At 46.5% G+C, this 17,554-nt stretch overlaps 1 protein-coding gene across 2 annotated transcripts in view; it reads right to left on the minus strand.

Annotated features, from left to right (window-relative positions):
- RAD18 (RAD18 E3 ubiquitin protein ligase) overlaps positions 1–17,554 on the minus strand; it is a 92,192-nt gene that overhangs the window by 51,313 nt on the left and 23,325 nt on the right. For both annotated transcript variants that reach the window (XM_004702264.2, XM_045289977.1), the window contains 3 exons: positions 11,366–11,703; positions 8,881–8,980; positions 4,183–4,367 (listed from right to left, as the gene is read on the minus strand). In XM_004702264.2, coding sequence (XP_004702321.2) covers positions 4,183–4,367; positions 8,881–8,980; positions 11,366–11,703 — 623 coding nt within the window. The remainder of the gene's footprint in view (positions 1–4,182; positions 4,368–8,880; positions 8,981–11,365; positions 11,704–17,554) is intronic.

Genomic DNA, 17,554 nt, shown 5'->3' on the forward strand with positions numbered 1-17,554 from the left:
ATCCACCCAGCCCTGCGCCCACCAGCCTGGGACCTTCACGCATCTCACTTCTCAGCGTCATCGGCCTGTAGCTGTGCGAGTCTGACCAGGGTTCCAGCTAGCAGCAGACCCATGGACTTGAGCTGGGCTGCCTTCCCGATATCCGATGACTTCTTGGCATAAAGCTCTTTCTTATACATATGCGAGTGCCCCTATACAACCCAGTCTAAGACAGCCACCTTGAAGGAATGAGTTGCTGAGTCTGGGGGCCTGATCAGGGCCACAGGTAGCTCTGGTGGCACTCTCAGGTAAATGTTGACTGCTAACGGCAAGGACAACAGTTTGAACCCACCAGCCACTCTGCAGGAGAAAGAGGAGGTTGTCTGCTCCAATGAAGATCTCCAGCCATGGAAACCCTCGAGAGCAGTGGTTCTCAACCTTCCTAATGCCACAACCCTTTAATATAGTCCCACATGTTCTGGTGGCCCCCCCCCCCCAACCATCAAATTATTTTTGTTGCTACCTCATAACTGTCATTTTGCTACTGTTATGAATTGGGCAACCCCTGTGAAAGGGCCATTCGACACCCAAAGGGGGCACGACCCACAGGTTGAGAACTGCTGCTCTAGAGGGTTGCGATGGGTTGGAATGGATTTAAATGCCCATGGGTGTGGGGAAAGGTCAATTGGCATTATGTAATCCTCAAAGACAATATTCTACACCTTACTTGGGTGGGTGACTCTAGGGTCCAAAAAGACTGTTAAGTGGCCATCTCCAGGCAACCATTGGAACACAGAGGGAAGAAAATCAAATCAAAGACTTGAGGAAGCAATGAATGTAATCGCCCCTGTGAATATCACCCCCATGACCTGGACACCACAAGAACTTGACCACTGCCGACCTCTCCGCAGGGAGCACGTTAGGAGCTTGGATTGGATGGGAGAAGAAGGTGGAACAAGCCTCAATATTATAAAAAATGACCAGCTTCCTGGTCTAATGGGACTGGTGGATCCTCTCACAGTATGGTTGTGGTCGTTACATAATCTGTTGTCAATTTGCAACTTAAGAGTGAAGGGATGGAGTTTAACCTGTCAATCAGGTCACACACAGCTTGATGACCTCATTTGGAAGTGCTAAGGAGATAAATAGCTCGCTGGAGGTGGGATACATGCTCATTCCCTGTGAGACATGCTTGCTGACAAGACACACGGAGCTACACTAGAGCCCTGGAGCTGGAGGAGCCACATGGAGACGTCTGCCAGTGCTGAGATGCTACCATTGCCACTGGACCCACAAGACTTTCCACTCACTGGCCTGTGATCTTCCTGCAATCGGTGTCAGTGTGTGTGTTTCATGAGTCTGAAGAGGACTTTATAGATTGGTATCGGACATATGGGCTAATATCGGACGTATGGACTTGATCTGGACTAGGCTGAGATGTTTTCTTAATATACAATTACTCTGTTATATAAAGCTCTTTCTTATACATATGAGTGTCTATGAATTTGTTTCTCTAGTTTACTCAGACTAACATAATGGTCTTTAAACATCCTTCAGGCCTGGATCTGAACTTACTTCTGATGCTCAACTTTCAGCTAAAGAGTAGAGAGGCTCATAAGGTGAATAGTAGAACCAGGGAGATGGGCTCTCCTTAGCACAATCAACCTGTGAAATCCAAAAGGGAGCATGTGCCCAAGGGGTGGGAAAGAAGGGAAGGCGGGGCAGAAGGAGGAAGAGGGCGGTAGCCTTGTGGGAACTGCCATCAATGTCATCAAACGTGGATCAATGTTTAAATACAGAATCACTTTGTGCTCCCAACCTTCACCCAAATCACAACTTAAAAAAGGGAGGGAGGGGGGTCCTGAAACAGTAAAATGAAATCCCAAATTAAAAACCTTCCTATGTATGTATGTATGTATGTATGTATGTATGGTATAGAATGAAAGTCTAGAATACCACATACACTAAACTACTTAAACATAAAAAGACATAATGCCTGAGATCTGTTTTGAAATAATCCAGAAGCACGGGGCTGAGGAAGAGAGATTGGGCCAGGGGCGATAACTGTCCCACTGGATGAACAAGTGCATTCCTCTCCCTACGCTTGAGAGAGTCCCCAGAAAGTGACTTAAAGAAAGGCACCCACAGCACTGAAATGATGATTTAAGAATGAGCACAATTACCTCAACATCAAGTTTCTATTTTCCAAGTACTGAGACACATTTGGCTTCTGTACTACTGTGAAACTGGTAGAAGAATTGTCAACAGAATATCTCTCTGTGAGCACCAACAGCGATCATGTCTCCCCTCTCCAAACTCACTGATAACAAGTCAGCAAAGGGGGTCATTTGCCTTCCACCCAACCCACCATCGCAAGCACAAATCAAGAGGGAGACCATCTGGCAAGTTCTCTTCTAGCCTCTGTAAGGATTAGGTACAAATTTAGGGGTTCAATTTTGCCCAGAGAGACTGCTGGTTTCATTTAGGGTGTGGAAAGCAGGAAACAGTGCCACTTCCACGCTAGCGACAACAAAAGGTTAGGTAGTCTACAAAACCAGCAGAGGTGAGATTAACCAGCTCGCCAATTAACCAGCTGCTCGTCCCACAGCAATGTGTACCCAAAATACTAGGAAAAGATTATTGGTTTCAATCTCCCAGGAGTGGAAATGATACGAATGCTCATCAAATATCGAATGGACATCAGAACGGCAGTTGGGGCAGCAGTGTCCCCCTTGGAAATGTTCTCTTGAGCTTGGGGACCAGAAGGACGTCAAAAGGAGGAAGAGCCAGGCTGCAGCAGGGAGGAGCTTCCCCAGTGAGATTCTCAGAGGACAGGTCGCGTTGCCTTGAAGAACGCCCAGTGGACTCTCCTGACGGGAACACACTCCCTGGAGCATCGTTCCGGCTCTTTTTCTGACAAAGCAGAATTCCATGTCTTACAACACCTTCCCAGGAAGCCCCCGTAATTGTCCCGGTGAGAACATCTATCAAGATGACCGCTTGGGAGCCCCCGGAAACAGTCACCATACCTTCTGACCTCTCCGCCCTGAATGGCAGAGCCCTTAGAAGTCCCCATGGTTTGACTGCACCTCTTGTTTTCTCAGGGCCACGACAAGTGTGTTTCTGAGGTCAGTTGTCGGCAGCCATGCCGACTGCAGGGACATGCTTCACTACTTATTGTTGGGGAAAAATCAGGGCACGTCTGAACGGGTGCCCAGGGAGCGACACTCTTTTATGTACTCTCATATTTATACAGAGGAACACTTTGTAGCAACAAAACTGAAAAACCACAACTTTCCACAAAGATAGATGAATCTTGTAAACACAATGGTGCACAAATAACAGCAGACGCAGAAGAATACACTGTTCCATAGATATAAAGATTAGTTAAAACCAGGCAAAATTAGCATACGGAGTTAAAGTCACGAGAGCGACAAAGGTGATCGCTGGGAGTGGAGGGGGCAGAGGCCCCTGAGATGCTGGCAGGGTTCGCTTCTTGATGTGAGGAGTGACTGCAAAGGTACTTTCAGTTTGTAAAATTCACCCGGGCACTTAGCGCTTGCATGCTTTTCTGTGTGCACAGTACGCGACACTTTTAAAGAAATTAGACAATTCTGTATGTACAGAAAGGAGCTCCAAAGATCTGTGTTGAAAGTGAGGAAAAAAGGACGACCAGACACTATGAACAGTGCTGTAAAAACTCCTCTTGATGTCTAATAATCATAATTGTAACGTTTATTGAATACGGCTTACTAGGTTCTGCGCCACACATTTTCCATGCATTTTATCAGCGAGTCTTCTCAAAAACACTATCAAGTAGGTAGGAGCACAGCTCTTATTTTACAGGACGGAGAGATTAAGTAATCTGTCCAAAGGGCCTGGCCGTGAAGGAGAAACACAGGGCTTGAGACTTGGGCTCTGGGTCCCTAGGAACCACCACACTGCAGCTGCAGGAGACCAGCAACTGTGCTTGCCTCGGAAAAGAGGATTTGGAGACTGGGAGGCACACTCTGAGAAAAGATTGCTTGTCACAGTGTAGTCTCAGCACCTTTTGAGCAAATGCATTTACATGTATCGTCTGTTATCAAAAATGTATTTATTACATGTTTTTCCTACCAGCCTATGGTGTGTAATCTCTGAACCACACACACAAAACAATCTCCACTCCAAGGACAAGCGTAACGTCTAGCTTCATCGCTTTACCTGGTTTAGGGTGCAGAGAGTCACACTGGGCATTGTACATGTGCACAAATTCTTGGTGCCTTTTCATGAGCTGGTGCTTATTTCCTTGCGTCGATAATCCGTGTAGTTTTAGCTTTTTCTTTAAATCACGATCAGAGAGTAAGTTGTACACAATTTTGGGCAGCGGCTTTCTTTTTTGAACAGAACTGAAAAGGGAGAAGGGAAAAAAGGGCTAACTCAGGATTATTGAGAACGATCAAACGCTTTTCAGGTAAAACAGTAATTTACCTTCTGACTCAACAGCTGCGCAAGTGGGACAATAATAAAGCCATTACGAAGACAAGGAGCGACAGGAGGAGGAGCAAGTTTGGGCAGAAAGGCAGCAGTGATCACCAGGCTGCCTCGGAAGCTCCTGGGCCGTAGTCAGAGTGTGTCTGGGGAGGCCGTGAGAGACTTACTGTCAGAAGGTGGCCATGCCTAGAAATAAAGGCTGGAGCTCAAGAAGGCTTGTGGATCAGGTGCTGGGAGAACTTCCCCGAGCATCACTCTTAGGTGGACCTATTCCACTCTCCACCTCTTCAAAGCGTGCTTTTCCTTCAACTTACCAGCGGTTTCCATGCAAACTCCCTGTAAAACAGTTACCTCAGGTGAACAGAGTACGTGCTATTGTGGGTTCAACTTTAGATTTCAGGATATAATTTCATATATCGCTTCTTCAGAAAACAATTCTGATCGAGAGACAAAACTGCTCACTTCAGTCCTAGGCCCTCCCTTTGCAAAGGCCAGAGATGAGATCGAGAGAGGACAGCTGTGGGGAGGGTGGCCGTGATCACCACTGACACAAGAAGTTAGGAAGTTGGTGGGTGGATAGAATTCTTGTTGCGTCATCTTCAAAGGACACAAATGAACACAACAAAAAACAGAGATTTGAGCAGCTTTGATCATTTGTGCTCTAAATATATAAGGCATTACACAAAGCATATTAGCAAAATCTACCACCTGGTCATTCAGTCCAGTTACAAAATTGTGATAAGCCATTGGCCACCATTTAAAATAAAGCCATCTTAATATACTTACTCTTATTCTTTCTAAAGGAAGAAATAAATATTGCTTTTTAAGACTGCCATCAGCGTGATTCTGACTCATTGCCACCCTGCTTCGTAAAACGGGGCAGAATTCAAAGTCCAGTCCCTGAGAGTACCAATGACCTGAGACCATTCTGATGAACACAAGCTCCCTGGTCTAAGGTGACCAGACGTCTGATTTTTAACAATTTGTCCTGCGTCCCGTGGCACTTTTAAAAAGTCCCGATTTTTGGAAAGAATGCACGACAAGCTAGGGTATACGGTTTTCGGCTGCCATGTGGCTATTTCGCCAGGATATGAGTTTTATCAATGGTATCCCGCGTGATCAATGTTAAAATCTGGTCACCTTACCCTAGTCTGATTCCGGGGTGCTTCTCCAAGGACACTACATTACCTAGCTCTACTCTATGGCAGCTAGGTGTCTAATAACTACATGTTCATGGTGATCACTATGGTTGCAGTCATATGAAAACGAAGATACTGAAAATCAGCAGGGACCTGAAACTAATAGGTTTATCCCCCAAACTGGATTTTACAAAGAACTTCTATATAACTCATACAAGGCTGTGTGCTTCCCAAACTTCGGTGTTCTTCAGAATCAAGCAGAGACCTAAAATCAGTATTTGCAACAAGGTTCCTCAAGGATAAGTCTGATGCAAAAGGTCTCCAATGGCCCATTTGTCTGTCCCTGGCTAAGTTACTTCTTTTATGTTCTATCGATAAAAGTAAGTCAGAGACAATGATGGTAGCTGTGGAAAGGCCTACAACCCCTCAGCAGATCACATTTCTCTGACAGCTGCTCTCTGTACAATTGCAGCTCACTGGATCCAACGAGACAGATAAAACGACAGCAAAGAAAGTCGTGCAGCACAGCAATGGTGGAAGCATTCAGGAACAGGTTGGACAAACACAAGAGGGGTGGGGCAGAGATCGCCAAGTCCCAAGAATTTCTACATATGACACCTGATCAACATTTCCCTAAATGCCAAAATGACACGGATCTTTCTTCCATGACTTAGGGAAATGGATGAAAGTGTCCCAGGGGCTCTGCAGGCATCAAAAGAAACAGGGCACTTCTATTTTGGATCAACTTTGACACCAATCTTAGAATGTCACCATCCACTTCAAAGAGGCGCCTCAGCACGAGGGGAGGACACAGAAAACCTGGCAAAGATTTGTCCACGTGACCAGGTGCCAGGATGTGCATGAAGCTTCCCAAACGTGTATCTTCACCAACACCAGTTTTCCAGGGTGTTAATATAAGGGCCAAAAGGTTGAACGGCTAAACAAATTTAGGAATCACTGGGTCACACAAAATCTAACATTCATCTCCGATGAAAGCCTACCTGGGACTCTGGGTGCACTAGCCTGATAGGGAAGCTCTCCCTGAGAGCCAGATAAAGCACGGGGGTGTTTGCTGGGCTACAGAGCCACTGGTAGGACCATAGTGCCCCAAGGTGCAGGATCTGCGAAGCGTTCTTGAAGTGTAAACACATGGATGAGTGTGTGTGTAGTGGGGGGGGGGGGTTGGCAGAATGAAACACGTTACATGAAACACGATGGGAGAACCTACAAGAGGCGGCATCCAAACACGACTGTCAGAGCTGATTCCTTACTCTTCAAGGAGAACATGCTAAACTTCTATGCTCCCAACTCGGTCTTCAGGAGGCAATATTTTCAAAGAGAAAATTAGGTCATCAGACTATCAAGGCTTCTAAGAAATAAACCTTGGGATTTTATATTAATTTAGAATCTCCACTAACTAACAATCTAAAAGAGATGTAGAATTTTTTATTTTCATCAATAGATTTATCTGCCAGGTTTCCAAATATAAATTGGGCTTTATGGGCTTTTTTGTATTCTAAAGTAACTTTTTTATTAAGAAATCATTTTATTGGGGGCTCTTGCAGCTCTTATAACAATCCATACATCAATTGTATCAAATGCATTTGTACCGTCATCATTTCCAGAACATTTTTTTTCTGCTTGAGCCCTCCCTTGGTGTCAGCACCCTTTTTTCCCCTCCCTCCCTTCCCCTCCCAACCCTCGTGGACCCTTGATAAATTATAAATTATTATCATTTTCACATCTTACACCAACTGCTGGCTCCCTTCACCCACGTTTCTGTTGTTCGTTCCCCGGGAGTGTGTGTGTTGGGGGCTGGTGGTGTGTCTATCATTATAGTCAGTTCTCCAGGCTTTATGTTTTAGCTTAGGTGAGTTGTAGCAGCATGAGTTTGTCCCTCAGAACTGGCATTCACTCTGTTTAACTCATGAAAATCATTTTGAACCTTTTTCATTTTAATCACACAGACACGCTTTTAAAAATGGGCCTGCCTTACTAATACGGTCTTTGGCAAATGTTCTCCCAGTCCTTCAAACGGGTCAAACAAGGGCCGTCATTCAGTCATCTCCGCCTCTCGGGCACCATGCATTTCTTCCTCCTCACTATTCCAAACCGCTCTGTTCTGTCACCCAGGCTCTCTCCCGGTCAAGCCTTTGGTCCAACGAAGCTTCTCTGCATAGTTGACCTCCTTTCTGGACTCGGCCTCTCGTGCGCCTGACCTGTTGCAATGATCACCTGCTCTCTCCTTAGAGATGGTGAAGGGTTAGATAATGCCTATTCTTTTAAAAACTCAAATCTTCCCTCCATCTTTCTGTTTACTCCTTCCCCAAACTACCGTCCCTTCTGTTCCTGCTTCCTCACCAGACTTACCTAATTTACAGCTTCTGCTTCTTGATTATCTTCATTTACCACTGATTACGGCATGCTCTGTCATCTAACTTCGACTACAATTTCAATCCTGAGCAACCTACAGGTCATCACAGTGCATTCGTTGAATAAGTCAGTGTGAGCGTGACAGGAGCCCTGGTGGTGTGGTGGATGACTCAGTGGGCTGCCAACCCCAGAGTTAGCAGTTCGAATCTACCAGCCAGCTCTGCAGGAGACAGTTAGGGCTTTCTGCTCCCACACCATCGACAGCCTGGGGAACTCACGCAGGCAGTTAGTTCCACCCTGTCCGGTAAGGTCACTACGACAATGGCAGTGACAGGCCTGATGATGGATAAGACAGAATAACATCGCAGTGGGAGCACATAACAGCAAGCTGACACCTCATTTCAACTCATTCGTTGCATCACCTGTGGGGCCCAGGGTGGAGTAAAAAGTACATTCCACACAAACCCTAATGGAAGTTTTTATAGCACGTGTCTGCAACAGCTTATTCAACACTGAAGACTGCATTTCTGGGAAAAGCTTGATCTGAATAGTTTAAACTCCTGGACATCCTGAGAACCACAGAAGGGCCTTCTAGGTTCCACATGCAGAGTCTACCCTCGCTTTCTTTGACTCCGGGCCTTCGTGATGGCAATTCTAACACTGAGAAGAAAACGATGGTCAAATGAATTGTGACTAATTTCTTGAGTCAACTTTTACTAGCAGTTCAAGCACTCAAGAACGTCAACCACACCCAGGGCAAAGTAGGAGCTGAAAGAGAACAAGAGACAGCAGAGAAGAGCTGGCCAACAAGACTGAGCGGGCGGAAGGCAGCTGGCCGCCAGGATAGACCAGGGCTGACATCCCCCGAGGTTCTCAGAGCCCAAGACCCCAGGCTGCTTGTGCGCAGCTTGCTTACCTTCTCAGGCTCTCTTTCTTCTCTTCACGTGACAAGCAGCAATCTAAGTGCTTATTTATGTGATTTTCTGAAATATTAACCCCACACACAGGGCAATCCACTGTAATTTTTAAAAAGAGAGAGAAAGGCTTTATTATTTGTAGAAAGGGTTAACATAAAATACGCCGTAACTGCTAGCACTTAATAATAAACTTTTAAAAAAGAAAGAAAGAAAAAAAAAAACCTAGAAGGGAATCTCAACGTAAAAGCACCTAGAAAATCAGAAGAAATCATTAAAAAAAAAAAAAGAGGCAGATGGTGGGCACAGGAGTAGGACCACATGCTCATTGGGCAGGACTATACAAGCGCCCCGGGCCTAAATTGAGAAAATAATTAGAATTTCATTCATTAGAGAATGCTTTGGCTAAATTTCTTTTTCTGCCAAGGTGTGACCAACCTGACTATAAAACTAATCTTAAGTTTTCCCAAGGCTTAGGAGCCTCCCTGTTCAGCAAAGACGTCAATGACAGCGTGAGGAAGACGGGTCCGGCTGGAGCGAAGGACAGGAGCAGCTGTCATTAAATCATGTACTGGATTAAGCCAGCTGCCCACAAGTCTGCCCTGGGCTTCGGGCTCATTGTTTTAGCTCTCGTTTGTAATTTCAAATGCAATGTTAAGATCAGAACATGCGATCTGAAAGGGCTTGGGAAGCTCGTCCCCACCAACTTTTGAAGTCCCTGCACATTGTGAAATAGTTTCATGGAGGTGTAGGAATGTGTGTAGGGGCTAAGGGGCCGCCATGGAGAATCGGCAGTGACCAAGGGGGAGGTCAAGGCAGTAGTGGCTCACCAGTACAGGCGGGGAACGGGTTTGACTCATAGCACCCTACAGTGAGAGGGCTCCGGGGAGGTACTAGGAAAGACCAGGAAGGCAGGCCCAACAAGCTACTTCCAAAAATCGGCCAATGCAGCGTCTATGGGTCACAGCAGCCTAATCCCGTAGTCCACAGGATCACTGTCAAAGGCTGCTAACAACAATTACAAGGCAGAGGCAGCTGGGACAGCACAATCCCCAGAACCACTTTCATGGAGGCAGTTTTATACGTTCGGGCTCATTGGAAGATTTCATTGGAAAAGGGGATTTCACGATCAATCTAAAACACGACCATAAGAACTGTCAACCGATACAAGACTAGCCAAGGATGACACATGCCCGAACTTCCATATCCGTGTAAAATGTAAGCTCTTGGAGTGTTCACACAGGCTAACGTCAATCTAATGAAGTTAGAACACGCCTGAAGCCCTGCACTGTCATGTGGGGGGTGGGCACACCGAAGACACCCAAGAGGCAATCTCTGCCGACAAGGGGCTCTGGGACTCAAACGTCACTGGTACAACAGGACCCAGAAACAAAGCACATCCATCAAACACTACAAATGCTCACCAAGCAGTCCAGGAAACACGTATTAGTGACGTGAGGAGAGGAGGAAAACGAATCAGTTATTACGTAGCATCATCCAAGAACAGTTATTCACCACCACACTCTCCCAGAGGCTGTGGGGTGGCTCGAACCACCGACCTTTCTGTAGCAGCCAAGCTCTTAACCCTTGCACCGTGAGGGCTCCTTTCACTAAAGAACCAGGTAATAGGTTAGGCCACAGCCTTTGTAAGGCACATGGTCTCGGAGGCAACACTCATATTTTTATGACATGTATGTCATATGTTGATTTTTTTACACACCATGCAACCCCCTCAAGTGCTAGTTTCCTGTGAGTTGCACACGTTACATGTACACGAGCACTATCATATGGGCAATTTGAAAACTAACACTTAACTTTGCCCCTGCAATTGAAGAGCAGTCATGGAAAATACATAATCTGTAGCTGTGTCCCCCTCCCTCACCCTCCATGGCCATCCAGCCAATTTCGACTCACAGTGACCCGACAGGACAGGACAGAACTGCCCCATTAGATGTCCGAGACGTGACATCTTCATAGGAGCAGTCTCACCTTTCTCCCAAGGGGCCTGGGGTGGGTTCGAGCTGCTGACCTTTCTGACAGGGAGAGACGAGAACTGCAGTTGGGTGGGGCCCAAACCCTCCAGGCTTTCAATGTCTGGCCGGACCACTCAGGACTTTTGTATGCAAATGCCCTCGGAGGTAAACAACGGCATAATAAAATGACAGCGGCCCCAGAAGAGGAAACTGGAAATGAGAAGCAGGAGGAGGGAAGGGAGGACTCACACGGACACAGGAAAATGAATGCAGTGCTCCAACCGCAAACTGAAATCACTCCAACCCCTTAGCCACCAGCCAGAATCCCTATTCGATGAGAGAGAAACATGCCCAGACGTACAAACAACATCAAGCTCTAGAATTGGGAAGAGGCGCAACCCGATCTGTCCTTCCCCCTTTCCTTCCCTTCCGAAAGCTGCTGCCCATTTATTCTTTTATCCTGTGGGGTGCTAAGACCTGCATGAAGAAGTACACGCGGGAAAAGGTGTCCTACCTTTGGTGGCTTGCTTTGCAGTGGATGTAGAGGGTGTCTCCGGAACACTGACACCTGAGGGTCCTGGAGGTGTCTTTTCCACAGAAGGTGTCTCTTTGTTCCTGGCAAAAGTGGTGGCCTCTTTGGGATGGCTGGATTGCCTTTTGTTTTCTTTTAACAACAGCTCCGATGTAGAACCCCCGATTTCTCGGGTCAAGAAACTGTCCATGAACTTGCTTCCCAACTTTAGTGACTGTCTGGAGGTCACAGGAGTGGACGCTTTAATGGCAAGGTTCTTTGAGGAAGCGGCAGCAGGAGAGGTGGGCGGGGACTCCAAAGCAAACTGCAACAGGTGACTCCTAGGGGCACAAACCCCCCCCCCAAGAACGCGAAGTTCAAACTCTCTATCGTCAATTGAAGACATACGCTGTTTCCCCACCACTGGTTCCTCTGAAGCACAGACCAGGCTGTGTGATGACAATCACATCAACATGCTTTCCTCTACAATAAAGCAATAGGGGTAACTTAAAGGGGAGATGGTCTGTCAGTCCGTAAAAGAAAGTAGAGGTACTTCAGTATCTGGCCATGTAATAGCAAACCTACGCTCCAATCATAAAGATCCCTAAAAACTGGATAAAGCCATTGTTTGGAAGCACTGGGTTACAGTCAACACATGGCTGCCACCGTTTAGAGTGAAGAGAAGCATGAGGTGGCATCCATACCACTCGCCCAAGTCCCCCCCTTCCATCCCCCGACCATTCTCACTGAACTGAAGCCCAAACAGGGAACAATGATCTTGTGGGTAAAGGAAACAGAGATTGGAGTTCCAGGTAAAAGTGGCTGGAGGACGAGGTGAGACCACCTGAAAAAAGGAATACCAAAAGCACACTTACAAATAAATCCTCACTGACTCCTGATCGTCCCCAGTAGCACACAGCCGGGAAAGAAGCTACTACTGGGGGCTGACACTGCAAAGGGCAGTGTGGGAAAGCAGATGGAGCTCCAGCCAGGTCAAAGCCAAGTGACCTCAGTGAAGACTTTGGATATTCCTTTGAGACCACACAAAGACTACACCTTAGAAAGAGGGGCCACGTTTTAGGAATATAAAATGAGATAGGTTCAACCTATGAAAACACTAAAGCAGGCCTTAGTACAGGACTCCTCTGTCTACCTGAGTCAGTCTACTCTTTGTTACAGCCAACAATGAGGCACCAAGGACAGACGTGTTACCATTCTCTCCTGAAGTGGTTAAATGCTTAGACTTGGGAGTTCTTGGAGGGAAAACTCCAAGCTTAAGAATTTAAACCCTCGCCCTTCTTCTGCCTCTTAGTGATTCCTCTCAGCTAGACTTCTGTTGCTCCAATAGCCCCAGCATCTCTACGTAATCCTCGTTGTTGATTTTAATTCCCTAGTTGTTCCCCTGTCTAAGGCATTGTTTGCTCAGCATGGTGGTGGGGCAGGAGGAAGGTAAAAGGAAACAGGAAAGATCTCGGGAGCAAAGCTGTGGATAGAGGTATAAACATTGGTGTGTACATATGTAATGCATAAAAATAGAGGTATTGGTCTATGCACATATATTTATATCGCAATACGCTGAGTTGGTGGACAGACTTGGGCCTCTGCTAAAGCCCTGCCTCATTGCAAGAACACTTTGTTCTAACCACCTGGCATTCTGTGATGCTCACCCTCCTGGCATGATCACTGAAGACAAAATGGATGCAAAAGCAAATGTGGTGAAGAAAGCGAATGGTGCCTGGCTATCAAAAGATATAGAGGTCTGGGGTCTTAAAAGCTTGAAGTTAAACAAGTGGCCATCTAGCAGAGAAGCAACAAGCCCACATGGAAGAAGCACACCAGCCTGTGTGATCATGAAGTGTTGACGGGATCAGGTAACAGGCATCAGAAGACCCCAAACAAACAAACAAACAAAACCCATATTGTTGAGAATGAGGAGGGTAGTAGCAGAGACTCCAAACCCATCTGTAGACAATGGGACATCTCCTCACAGAAGGGTGACAAGGAAGAGATGAGTCAACCAGGGGGCAATATAGCACCAATGAAACACACAATGCTCCTCTGGTTTCTTGAGGGTTCCTCACCCCCCACTATCATGACCCCAGTCCCGCCTTTCACTGTGGGCTGGATAAGAGCAGATACACAGGCACAGATAAAAGATAAGAACTCAGGACACATGGAATCCAGGAACAGGAATGGGAGTAGCAATACTAGGAGGATGGGGGAAGGTGGAGAGAAGAAGGGAGGAAGGGGGAACCGATTGCAATGATTGACACATGACCACACACACCCAGGGGAATGAACAACAGAAACCATGGGGAAGGGAGACAGCAGTCAGCACAAGATATGAAAACAATAATAATAATTTATCAAGGGGTCACGAGGGTGGGATGGCGGGAAAAAGAGGAGCTGATACCAAGGGCTCAAATAGAAAGTAGATGTTTAGAAAATAATGATGGCAACATATGTACAAATATGCTTGATATAATTAATGTATGGGTTCTCATAAGAGCTGTAAGAACACCCAATAAAGTGATCTTTAAATTAAAAAAAAAAAGAAATTAAACATGATGGTAAATAAAACCAAAGCTATAAGTGATGTTCAATACTCTCAACCATAAAAATTATAACCATGTAAACTGCTATGCAGAGTCAGAGAAAGGATACTTTCTTACTTAGGTCAAGAATAATTTATATTAAAAAAACTCATTAATTTTTCTTCCAACACAACTAAAGAACAATTACTTTAAATAAAATTGAATCCAGCTGGGGTTGGGGAAGGGACCATGTGTTATTTGACAACAAAAGGCAAATTCTAAACGAAAATGTTACAGCTGCACTGTTAGCCCTGTATCTGAAAATTTCCAAGATGATTTCCAATAAACTTCTATTATTTAAAAAAAGTAGAAAACTTAAAAACCATAATGGCACATCAAATGGCAACAACAGATGGGAAGACAGGCAGGAATGACGTTGGCAAGCAGTAAATACTAACATCTTACGTTGAAGTCCTAAGGCTCAACCACCTCCCTCATAAATCTTGAGCAAAGTTCAGAGAAGCGATGAAAACCTTGAAAGTTCACCCCAACTCATTTTGCAGATGAAAGTCGTCCCACGGTGTCCAGGAAATGCGCACCCTAAGGCTATCACTAGTGAGAATGGCGATTCCAAAAACCCAAGCAGAGAAGCAAACGATCAAATGCATACATCACAGCTACAAAGAAGGCTTCTCACCCCACCACGCTCATCACAATGGATAATGAGATACTGTATTCCGTTACTATGGGGGGACGGGGGGTGGGGGGGTGGGGGGGGGGTGGCAGGAGTGTGCTCAACCACTCCAAGGCTTCTCTGTAAATTGCTTATGTCTGTGAATCCAAAGATACGGATCACTTCCCTTGGACAAACAGATGCTGTTATTTGCAATAACGCCCTTCTAGATAACACCCTTTTCCTAGAAGGGCAGCTGTACCTTCAGCACCAGCACCTCGGGATAGAGTTTCATTGTCTCTGAGAAAAATCACACAATCCAGTAAATTCCATGCAAACAGCATCTAATAGCATGAATGGATGGAGAAGACATTCTGCTGAGTAAGTCAGTCAATCACAAAAGGAAGAAATCACTTGTATAAAAAGACAAGAATAGGGAAGAGGCATGCATGCAGAAACCGTCTTCCATTAGTGCTGGCGAGCAGGGATTAAGTGATCGGATTACGGGAAGGGGAAATCATTCTTTCGACAGCAGGTGATTGTGATGTTTGGCCATGGGAAAAGCAATGCCAAATGTCAGTGAAGTGCACACAGCCTGCAACGTGGCCAGTGGTCCAGAGTGGCACCGAGATACAAGAATAGGAGAAGTTCTACTAACAATTCTGCAACAGCCCTCCTCTACAACAAACAGGGGAGGCAAGCAAAAATACAACAGGGGGAAAGTGTGGTGACATAGGTATAATCACGCACACGTGTCTGAAGGGAGGTTTATACATCTATATACAAGGACAAGTACAGATGACTCTGTAGGGGTATGTACAAGTCCTGGTGGCACAGCCACATAAACAGTACACTGCTAACCACGAGGTGGATGGTTGAAACCCACTAGCTGCTCCCTGGGAGCAGGAAGAGGTTATTTGTTTCCATAGAGATTTACAGCCTGCGAAACCCTACAGAGGGTGGACGTGAGTAGGAATTCACTCAACGACTGTGGGTTTGGCTTGGTTAATTTGAGTAGACAGGTGTTTCGGTAAATACATGACAACAACAAGCCCTAATAATAATAATAATAAGCAACACCATAATAAATAGAGAAAAGACTGAAGTTGTCAAAGATTTGCCTTTACTTGGGTGCACCATCAATGCTTATGGGAAGCAGCAGTGAAGAAATAAATGATTGTGCATTCGGGCGACTCTGCTGCAAAAGACCTCTTCACAGTGTTAAAAAGCAAAGACCCCACTTTGGAGGCTATGGCGCACCTGCCCCAGACCACAGTATCTTCCACCACCAAGCTGAACAATGACTGAGGTGGAAGAGCAGATGCCCTGGCATTACGGTGCTGGCAAAGACTAGCAACTATACCATGGTCTGGCCAAAGAACAAATGAATCTAATTTGGAAGAAGTACGGCTAACATGCTCCGAAGAAGAGGGGCTGGCCAGATTTTGCGTCCGTAGTTTGGATATAGGATCAAGAGAAGCCAGTCCCTGGCGAAGGACATCACGCTTAGTGAAGTAGCGGGTCAGTGGGCGAGGGGCAGCTCCTCAACGAGAAGGCCTGACACCGTGGCTGTCACGTTGGCTCAGCCTAACAACTGTGAGCACGGAGCAGAACCGGGCAGCCAGCATTTTGTTCTGTCGTGCAGCAGTGTCAGAAGGCACGGACACCAGAGCCACAGACTTACAGCGACTCCAGGAAGGGACAGAACTGGCCCTGGGAGTTTCTGAGACTGTTTACGGGAGGAGAAAGTTTCACAGAGTGTTTACTCTGTACCGAGTAGAAAGCCCTTTCTCGCACAGAGCAGCTGGCGGTTTTGAACTGCTGACCTTTCGGATCACAACCAAACGAGGAACCCCAGCACCACCAGGGCTGCCAGTAGAGGTCACAGCGATGGCTACTTCCCAGACATAAGCAGACACTTTGTGGAATTGGTTTCATGGGATTAAAGTCTTGGGACCACAGTTTCATGTGCTCACTCTGGCATTTTGGGGTCCGTAGTTAGTGGTCTACCTCCTAGTTGGGGGAGCAGTGTCTGCAAGCCGCCATCTAAGTAAGATACAGCTACAGTGACTCATTTATTGACTCCCTTGTTCACCGACATTGCAGAGTTGCTGTAATAGTAAAAGTCGCACTGTCTGTTCTCTGTGTTAGGGACACATGCAGCCTGAGCCACCACTGAAGTGTGAGGGGAGAGAAACCCGGGCTGTGATGATCGAGATTCTCGGGGGGCGGCATTTATGTAGAGATGCCACCTGGGGGTCGGGAATGATGTGTCCTCATCCTCCATTTTATGATCGGACGTGGTCCTCCTCAGCTTCCAATAAGACCCACTTTCACACCATCACCTGCTCTTCGAGACCTAACCGTGTCAATAAATGAGGAGGGCATGTATTGGCTTCTACTCATCGGGGGCAAAAGACAAAGAGGGAAACCGATGCCTTCAACGCGAAGCCAGTCCAGGCTAATGACGGCAGACTCGTCACCGTGGGGAAGGGGAAGGTAACAGACAGGAAGGGGAAGGCCCGCAAAACGGAGCGAGGCAGGCAAGGCAGGGGAGGGAGGGATGCAAGAGAAAGGCACCAGTGGGAGATGCTGTGGGCACCCAGCCGGCAATCACGGTGCTCTACCAGCAGATGTGTGGGTGCATCTAACAGGCAAGAGACGAGGAGCAGAACCATGAATATATGTAGGTTGAACAAGGATGTTTCTACACTGGTGCAGTGGTTAGGCTGGGGCTGCGATCTATATGGTCAGCAGTTCGAATCCACCAGCAGCTCCATGGAAGAAAACTGGGCTTTCTACTCCCATCAACAGTGACAGCCTCGGACACCCAGAGGGAGTCACGATGAGTCAGCAACGACTCGATGGCAGTGAGTTGGGTTTTTTTATTTCGACATATACGTGGTAAAACATGCTTGTCTGTGGCTTGGGGTGACCATGCTCACTTTCGTCGCCATACATTGGTCAGTTAAGAAGTAATGCTCC

Source organism: Echinops telfairi, unplaced genomic scaffold (assembly GCF_000313985.2).
Source record: "Echinops telfairi isolate 266 unplaced genomic scaffold, ASM31398v2 ScPeMD7_31;HRSCAF=116, whole genome shotgun sequence".
NCBI classification, from domain to species: Eukaryota; Metazoa; Chordata; class Mammalia; order Afrosoricida; family Tenrecidae; genus Echinops; species Echinops telfairi.